The following is a 9819-nucleotide window of genomic DNA, read 5'->3' as shown; positions in this document are numbered from 1 at the left end:
GATGCATTTAAAATATTTACTCCAGTTTTGCAGTAAAATGTTCAAACATCTGTTACAATCATTGCTTTCTTAAATCAGCTGTGCGGTTTTTTTTAACATACACATTCATGCCAGCTGGTTTAATTAAAAACAACAGTCCCATATATTGTACCGTAATAAGACAATGTGTCGTTACTTGTAAAGTTAATGAAAAGAAAGATATGCTATGACAATATACAATACACGACGTATTGAAAACTACCATATCAAAGTACATGAAATGACAGACCCCTGTTAAAAACTTAAGACAGACATCAAAATTTCTTCCAGATGCACATATCCAACAAAAATAAATACTGATGAAAATGTTTAAAATATTCTCAATGAGTGCTTTCCTCAGAAGAACATTCTCATCTACAGTAGCGGAAAATAGTACCTGAAAATGACAGCATCCCTTTTCTGTGAAATAAACTGGAGTAGAAATGAATATAAAAATCTAATAAAATACTCTTGATAAGTCTTTTTTTATTCATAAAAATCAGTACAGAAATGAAAAGTGATTGTAGCTTCTAAAATAAAACAAAAATACAAACTGATTGTCTGACATACAGAAAAATTTTTTTCTTTTTGGCCATGAAGTCCAAAAATCTCTGCAGGGCAAAGTGGCATCAGTGCACTGTCCACTACAGTTATACCACATTTAACACCCATTGTGTTCATTTGATGGATATGCACCAACACTGGCTTTAGAATAAAATGACTAAATAAAATAAATACAATCTCAAAACAGGTTACCCTTCTGCATTCCCAGTGTCTTGATAGACTGTTTGTAAACAAATGATGACTCGTTGTTAACCCGAGTCTGTTTTTGATCCAGCTCACTGTCAACAAAGGAAGAGCTAGTCTCACCTAAGAGATGTTAGGCACCGTTTCTTTGATGTTACACCTGCTGACCCCCATCATCACCTTCTTCTCTGTGTGGCGTCTTGTTGAACAGACATGATGCTCTGTTTTAACCTCTTTGTAAGCAAGTGACTTGCTCTGCCGCAGTAGGTGTGGGTGGTTGTCTGCAGCGACGTCTCCAGCGGTCGAAGCAGCGAGGTCTCCAAGTTGTCGCCGAATTGGTACTAGGATCAAAAGTAAACATGTTCAGCTTTCCTACTCCTCATTTCAGACATGAAACAATAAAAACTGCCTTTTAATTGCATTCTTTCCATGCCCACGTCGTTTTCGGCTGCTGCACCAACTTAAAATGCAGCTCTTCTCGTTCTCCTGCCTTTATGCCTTTAAAATAAATAAATAAAAGCAGCACAAGTGTTTGTTTTTAACACCTGTTGTTTCCTGTGACAGCTTAAAGAAAAGAAAAAGCACAATGACAACTACATTCATCTCACATGAATTAAGTGCCACATTTATCACCGTCACTTCCAGACAAAATAACATTCTGTTTTTGATTCGTATCTGTCAATTCAGAGTGTGTTCGAGTGATGAATATCTATTACCCCAACTATTCGCAAATGGGCTTAATAAGACGTGACAGCGTCGGGGAAAACTACAGCTGCTGCATTCCAGATATGCTTCATTATTGTACGCTTTTGTATCGCCAAGTAAACAGCAAAGGGGGGGAGAAAAAAATTTTAAAAAGAAACTTTCAGCCTCCTCTGTGAATGAATATTGGCAGCCAAGGCTTTTGTCACGTACGGTATGCAAATAAGAATGTGTGCCTTTCACTTTTATATTGAGGTGCACCAATCTTTTACTGCTCGAGTAAATAAGGGAAATCACTATTTTACAATGTCTTATTTGACTCGAGTTTGGCAAAGTATTACATTACTCAAAGCGCACTTTCTTTATTATCTTTCATATAGTGCAGAAGGCAATAAAATACCATTAACAGCCTCCTATTGATTTTTATGTGGATGTGGCGGGTGCGTTGTCCACACAGCCATCATGATGTCTCAAACTAGCATCAGCACTAAAAATTTTACAACTCTTCTGTGGGCTTGGCTGGGTAATGGTAGTGCCCTTTATTGCAAGCTCCTCTGCTGGCTGAGAGAGAGCCTGCCTTGGGAACTAGGCTGACTAAGGGGGTCTCGGTTGGATCGAAATTAGAGTTTGTTCGAGAATTGCCTGCGCCGAGCTTTGGGATGATAGCCTCAAAAGACTGGAGTGGGAACAAAGTGGGAGGAGACTGTGGAGCTGAAGCAACTGAACGCTCTGATAAAAAAAAAAAAAGAAAAGAAAACTTGAGCAGAACAGCTAAAGATAAAAACAAAAGGAGAATCATTTTTAAAAGATCTTCAGATCTCTCTTCCAATACAGCGACTGTGAAACACGGCCCTTTATCTTAGAAACATCTTCTCAACTTTTTGCTTACTAACGAGAATCCGCAGCACTCCTCTGCCTCCTAAATCCTTGTGGATATGGTATGTGCTGTATGTGTTTCTGTGCTGTCTGAGAGACTGATGGAAGCATGAGGACCGAGTGCCCCCATAATGAAGCCTGCTCGTTTTCTTAATGGCTGAGAACATTGCCCGCACTGATAGCGGCCTGGCTCGGCCCTGTGGCGGTAATGGATGGAGACCAGCTAATGAAGCTTCCCTTGCTCCCCCCAATAGCTGCCTGCATGTTGAACGGTAAGCTGAAATCAAAATGAGCAGATCGCAGGGGAGCTGCCAGCAAAACAGTGAAAGAGCTCTCAGGCTCTTCTGCTTGCTCACTTATGATACAAGTGCTGCATTTTAGCCTTTCAAGGCCTATAAGCTTAAACACATTTCAAGTTTCCAGGTGCTTTTTTGTTCAGTCTTTATTTCCAGGTGGTGTCCTGTGTCCAGACTTAAAGATGCTATGTTGACACTTTTTACAGGTGTTAAATCAAAATCAGACCTAGCCAGTTGTTTCAAACGGGTAAAAATCACACCTATGTTATTTACATCAAAACGCCCAAAAAATACCAAAAAAAACCAAAAACAGACTAATCCTACGAACATACACTGATTAGGCATAACATTATGACCACCTGCCTAATATTTTGCTGCCAGAAAGAGGCCAGACCTATCGAGACACGGAGTCCACTTGACCCCTGAAGGTGTGCTGTGGTATCTAACACCAAGATGTTAGCAACACATCCTTTAAAAGGTGGGTCCTGTATGGATCAGACTTGTTTGTCCAGTACATCCCACAGATGCTCGAATAGATTGAGTTCTGGAGGCCAAGTCAACCCCTAAAGTCATTACGCACCTCAAACTATTCCTGAACCACTTTTGTATTGTGGCAGGGCACATTATCCTGCTGAAAGAAGACACAGCCACCAGGAAATGCCATTTCCATGACGAGCTTACAATGTCTGCTGTATTGCTTAAGTACATGTCAAAGTGACAGTCACTTGGATGGCAGAACCCAAGGTTTCCCAGCAGAACATTGCACAGAGCATCACACTGCCTCTGCTGGCTTGAAAGAAACTGTTAGTGTCATTCACTTCACCTGTCAGTGCTCACAGTGTTAAAGCCTGATTGGTGTACACTGTTTGTGTCATCAGTGCCGAACAAAAGAAAAAAAAAAAAAAAAAATCACACTCTGTGACATGAGTCTTCCATTACATAAAAAACCCCAAACACAGCATAGCCAGAGGAGCTGTAAATCTTCACAACCCTGAAGAAATGATCTAGATGGTTAAAATACATGTTTGTGACCTGTATTTAAAGATATACAGTCAGTCTTAACAAAGTGAAAAATATTGACAGACAATTGGTTTCAGTCCTTTCACCCAATTTGTGGACAAAGTGACAAAAAGCCTTTTTCTGGAAAGCAGCCACATTCAATAGTAGTTAAATAAATTCAGCTTTGCGTAGATTTGTCAGGCATTTGTGTTCACAGTGGTATAAAATCTAAGTGAAATGACCTCTTTGTCTAAACTGCATGTGAAAATGTTTGAATAAATGCCTTAAATGTTGAGAAGCAACAACTTTGGCTTGAATTTTTAACCTTGCAGTTAATAGGATACCAAGCAACCGTTTCACTGACTAAAACTGGATGGAGCCGACATGCCTGGTTTGGAAGACCAAAGACAGGATGATGAAAATGTTTAACAGGCTATTGATTAAGCACTCGTGGATGGAAGCATCTATAAGAGAAAAGCACTGACCTGCAGTGCTTATTGATAATGTAATAACTGGCAAATGTTTCTCCAAAATAATCTGGTCTTCCTACAAAACTGCCCTCAAAAAGCAATTTCTCACAAGAATAAACATGTCCCATGATATATTAAATATCTTCTAACTTTTTCCAGTCAGTTATTTCAAGAATGTGTTGTAAACCTTTGGAAGAATAAATGTTTTAATACCTTCAGATATGTGGCTAATTTTCATATTTGATTTTTTAAAATATTTCTTACATTTGAAAACTTCTAAATTAACATGCAAATAAAAATGATTTCATGATCTGTTTATTTTCTATGAATTAAAACTGTGTCTGTTCTTTGAATGATTGCGGTTTAAAGATTCCAAGAAATAAACAGACACTTGTAACGTGTTTCTAAATGATTAAACTTCTGATAAAAACCCCATTAGGTTTACAAGAAACCACTGATCGATCACAATCCACACAACGTTAACGCCCCAAGCCAAAGATGGAAGAGTCGGCAGCATCACTGAACGGGCAAATTTCACTGGCTGACTGCCAGGTCCCACCCCCAGGCGTGTGCGGCTGTCCCGAGCAGGGGGTTTACCCTCGCAGCCGAGAGGTTTCCTTGATGAAGACTCGGGGCAAAATATTTGCTGTTTATTTGGAGTCTGTGCTTCGGAAACCGTTCAATAAATTACATTTCTTGACATAGTTTTGAGGGATATTTGCAAACTGTGAACCACTGAAACACTGACAATAAGTGCAGCTGTTCTTTGTAGCAACATTTCTTAGCTACTTTAGTGTACAGCTTGGATTCTCAATCTGCGTCTTTGGCTGACTTTCTTGCATGCTGTGTCTCATATACTTCACTGAACAGAGTTTTCCGTAAGAAGGAAGGACACTTGAATATTTGTTCCCCTTGTAAGGTAAGGTAGACTTCTGTGAAGATGCCCGTACCTTCTGAATTGCTTCATAGACAGCTCGAAATGCTGGCTGTTTGTCGTCATGATAAACTCCTCTGTTACCATGGAGAATAAAGACACCTTCTTGTTCAGCCTGTTGACAGTTGCTGCCATAGATACAGTGGTCTGGACGGTAGTTCCACTGGCAGGGAAACATATACAGGCTTTCTGTAACACAGTAAGATGAGTGGGTTGACAATGATTCAAAAGAAAACCATTGAAATCCCTGAAATTTGTACTTGACAGTAAACATCCAAAAGAAGAAGCTTCTTTAATTAATCTTTGTCTGCTGGTCTGACTTAACTATCATGACACACAATAACGCCATGTATGTGGTTGCACTAACCTGGGTTATGGTGGAATATGATATTAAGAAGGTCCTGGTCACCCCAGGTGATGTTGAGCTTATACTTCTGGAGAAGGGGCATCAACATTTCCTCCCACTTTAGTGTAACTGTTGTCATGTCATTCTGGAACGACAAAACGCAGAAGGGATGTGTGTCATTTTGATTCTAGAAACCATAAACATGCCATTTTAGCCAATCAATCATTTGGGGAACACTTCCCATCCACGCAAAGGAAAGGGACTGTCTGTCAGCGAGCTCTCTAGGAAGCTTTAGCATTGAATTACAAGAGTGACCTCAGCTGGTCAATTTTAGTGGTGCAGAACAGCTACTTCTAAGGATTTAAGAACATTAGACAGCTCTAGAGGTTTCAGTCAAAATGCAAAACTAACACGGAATTGAGAAAAACATGCCTAATGCAGTCCTTGTTTTAAAAACAGTACTTATTTAGATATTGTATATTAAAGGCCATTTTATTAATCCTTTATTTATCCAGGTAAAAAATCTCATTCAGATTAAAAATCTCATTTCCAAGAGAGAGCTGGCATCATGGCAACAAAAGTCACATACCACATAGGTATATAACATTTAAAACAAATACAAATAAATGTATATCATGACCAAACCCTTTTTAATAGCTGATACACTTTCACATATATCATGACACAATGCGGTATAACCATTAGGCTGGTTAATAAGCAACAGATTTATCTTTACCTTGAAAAATTTTTCCCTGAGGCGTGTCATGTTCATGAGCATGACCCCTGAGTTGATGCCTGTCTTGCCGTAGTAAGGGTGGCGGGCAAAACGATTGTACCAGCCGATACGTGGTTCCTCATGTTCTGGAGCCATGGCAGCTAATTGCCTTGAATTAAACTGAGAAAGCAGAGCCCACATGTCTTCTACTGGCTGCAGAAAAATAATGTCTGTATCTACATAAAGCAAGGAGTCTACCTCCTTCAGAATCAGCTGCAAAAGACATATAGAAAAAAAAGATTAGTATATTCTGAAAAAGCATTACTGTATTAAGCTATCTGAATGTAAAAAGATACCTACTGGCAGAAAAAGCCTCTGAGAGGCACAGGGTTTGAAGAGTTTCTTCCATTCTCTTGCATTCTCCTTGGGAAAAGTGATAGGGTAGATGCTGGAATTAAACCTTGCCCGAACTCTCCGAGGCCACGATTCCAGCTGAAAAAATAAAAAAAACCAAACAAAAAACAGAAAAGCACTAATGTTTAATTGCATCTCTTTTTGAGCTCTTTCATTCATTATGCATCTTTGTCTTTAGAACAAAAAGCACCAAAAACTGGGTAAAGACTTTACTTTCTTCCTTACTTAGTCATAACTGGACACTTAATGCTGTTTCTCCTCTGAAAACAATGAATTGTAGAAGACTAGCTCCTTGATACAGTTTGCAAATGTGTGTTTTTAAGCAGCGGCCCCCAACCCCCGGGCCACGGACTGGTACGAGTCTGTGAGTTGTTTGGTACTGGGCTGCGAGAGTTGAGGCTCGGGTGTGAAATTTATGGTTTTCCGCGTTTTTATCATTATGTTTTTTTTATCATTAGCTCTGTTTCCCTGGGTCTTTTCCCATGTGTTATGAATAAAATTTTTTTGGTACTGGTTTTATTTTGTTGTATTTATCCACGACACCTTAAAGGCCACTCAGTGAAAAAATAGTTGGACATAAACGAGTCTGTGGCGCAAAAACGGTTGGGGACTGCTGTTTTAAAGCAGATATCTTGAAAACAGGAACAGAAAGTGACAAAAGTTACCTGCCATGGAAACCTGGTATTTCCACCGGAAAACAAGACCAACCTCAGGTTTCTTTATAGCATTGTAGCTAAGCTGCCAAAAAGCCATAGATCTGTTGAGCCTTGTATTGTTATAGCTCGCTAAGGTGACTCTGAATTAATCCTCAGGTATGTTTCTACAGGCCAAGGCTGCTAGGATACCTTTCAAGATACATTTAGTAACGCTAATCCTTTTTGTTTGTTTGTTTTTTACTTGCTGGTTTCCAAGTGTTTTCTCAAACACAATTAAAGATTTCTCTGTACTGTAAAGGGGCCTGAGATGACCATTGTTGTGAAGTTGCACAGCATGAATAAAAAAAACTCCAAAGGAACAGTTGGGCTATGAGTTGAGATGGGTTGAGAAACATAGCAAATGAAACCACATATGCTTACAGTGTTTCTGAAACTCTTGTGAAGTTCATCCTCAGCAAAGATGTAAAAGTGCAGAGGCTTTTTGCTGAAGAGAACAGCAGACTTCAACATGGTGATTGTTTCCTCTAGCCTGGGGCCACAGGCCACAACAGCCAGGTGACTCCTCTCATCCCTGCTTTCTGCCTTCACTGCAGAGTTTGACCGCTCACTAAGAGTCAAGAGAGAGGTGGAAGAAGAAAAAAATTTAGGTGTTTATTTTTACATTAGAATGGATACACTGGCAAGTGCAAAAGAAAAAGTGAGTCTCGGCTGACTGGTACTCAGCCCTGTAGGATTGGAACTGTCATTAGATTTAACAGAGGGACTCAGAAGAGAACAGTCATTCATACTTTTTGCTGCCTTCAAGTGCTTCTTGTGAATTACTGCTTTCACGTTTGGACATAATGAATGTAGCCTGTCATATTCAATCATTTCCATGTATGCACAGAAATGTTTACTGTATGGAAAGCCCATTAACACAAATACAATAAGCAAAATGTTATATTTTATTCAGACCTCAAATTTGAACTGGTTGTTTCCAGCCTTGATTAAATTATACCACAAAAAACCTTTTATTATACATAAAATGAAAGATTTAATGCTTTAATGCTGTGCTAGTAGCAGGAATGCAAAAACTCAAAAACAGTCACACAGAACACTGTGGATGCAGCAGTTATCAAGCATGTACTCTGAACTGTGGATCTAAGAAGTAGGTGAAAAGTGTAAAGCTGGAGGCAGTTGATTATTGCAACATGTATCATTCATAGTTTCACAAAATCAGGCATACCTAAAAGATGATTCCAATAAGCAGTTCACTCCACAAACATCAGCAGGCAGTCTCCAATATGGATTCCAGTAAGAAACTGACTGTGACTTACACCTGACAGAATAGAAACATCATCTTTTGGATCCTCAGAATCAAATCTCTCTCTCGGATATCAGTAGTGTTTTGCGATTTTCATTAAGATTTGTTTAACATGTGGCGGTTCTTTAAATCCAGCCTAAAGCTAACCTTAAGCTTATCGGTTATCTAGCAAGCTAACAGGTGGTAGCTAATGGTTGTTTTCAGATTATGTGGTGAAAAACAGCACAACTAAAACACTGAACATTTTTAACTTATCCAAAACACGCCAAATTACTATTTGTTTGGTAGCTGGCTAACGTAAACTAGGTTTTACAATACATGTATCGGCTCGTACACGCTAGCTGAAGCAAGTAAACTAACGTTAAACTGCAGCGATATGCTAAAGGTGCAAATGAAGCTGTAACAAACAGGTAAAGCTAACTTCTACTAATTTTTGTAGTTTAAGTGTAAAATTGGTTGACACAGCTAGCTAAGCTACCTGTCAAGCCCTTCTTCGCGGTCTCGGAGGCCTTCCAGGCCTGGCCTTTTCCTGAGAAGGTGCCCGGTGTCATGACTTTTCCTGCCGGGTATTCCGTGTTCTTTTACTGTCCACCCGTCTCTGTCCTCTAAGGTGGAGGCTAGCTGATTGAACACATACAAAAAGGAAAAGAAGACGAAGATCATGCACAGGAGAAATGTGTGAAGATAGCATCGCATCTTGCGCTTCAGATTTTATAGGTTAAAGAAACATTTTCATGTTAAGCTTAGCTAGCTATCACACGACATATCACCAGCTAGCTACTTTATCGCATTATTAAGTCAGAAAGTAAGCAGACAGGCACAGTTGGTGTTTACAGTTTCAGCCCCACCCACTTCTGTTACACGTGTTTTGTCTTATCAGCCATGTACCCACACTGCGCCACAGTTTACAGTAGTAAGTGGCACATGCAGGGCAGAGGTGGAGTCATTCACAATTACAGCACACATTGTAGAAAAAAAACCAAAAACCCATAACGATTCTACAATCAGTATCATTCCTTCTTGAACGAAATTCAGGGAACGCTCAAAGCGCCAACTGAATACACGAATAATGAAGTTTTAAACTTAAAAGCTTAGACAAAATAGTCTCCTTTATGAAGTGGTGGTACATATTTAAATCTCCTGTAGTTACTGGTGTATAAGCAGTATTTTTAATGCATTAATGCGCCATATTTTATATCCGTGTCAAATGTGCAATACTTCTCTGAAAAGCAGGGAGGCGTGTGTGTGCGTGCGGGTGTGAATAAACAGGTGGAAAGATGAAAGCATCTCAAAATTGCATTTGTGTTCATTAACTGCAGAAATTTATTTAAGTTCTTTTTGAT

At 39.4% G+C, this 9819-nt stretch overlaps 1 protein-coding gene across 1 annotated transcript; it reads right to left on the bottom strand.

Annotated features, from left to right (window-relative positions):
- Positions 1 to 465: 465 nt before the first annotated feature.
- gxylt1a (glucoside xylosyltransferase 1a) lies at positions 466 to 9754 on the bottom strand. Its single transcript, XM_082540629.1, has 8 exons — positions 8955 to 9754; positions 8399 to 8491; positions 7594 to 7780; positions 6464 to 6595; positions 6125 to 6376; positions 5410 to 5533; positions 5059 to 5231; positions 466 to 1106 (listed from the first exon to the last, which is right to left on the bottom strand). The coding sequence occupies exons 1-8, from the start codon at positions 9170 to 9172 to the stop codon at positions 942 to 944; spliced, it is 1344 nt and encodes a 447-aa protein (XP_082396755.1). The 5' UTR covers positions 9173 to 9754; the 3' UTR covers positions 466 to 941.
- Positions 9755 to 9819: the final 65 nt, after the last annotated feature.

Source organism: Aulonocara stuartgranti (assembly GCF_965226115.1).
Source record: "Aulonocara stuartgranti genome assembly, chromosome: 7".
In the NCBI taxonomy this organism is placed as follows: Eukaryota; Metazoa; Chordata; class Actinopteri; order Cichliformes; family Cichlidae; genus Aulonocara; species Aulonocara stuartgranti.
The sequence above is the reverse complement of the archived record's forward strand: the minus strand, read 5'-3'. Positions and strand labels throughout refer to the sequence as shown.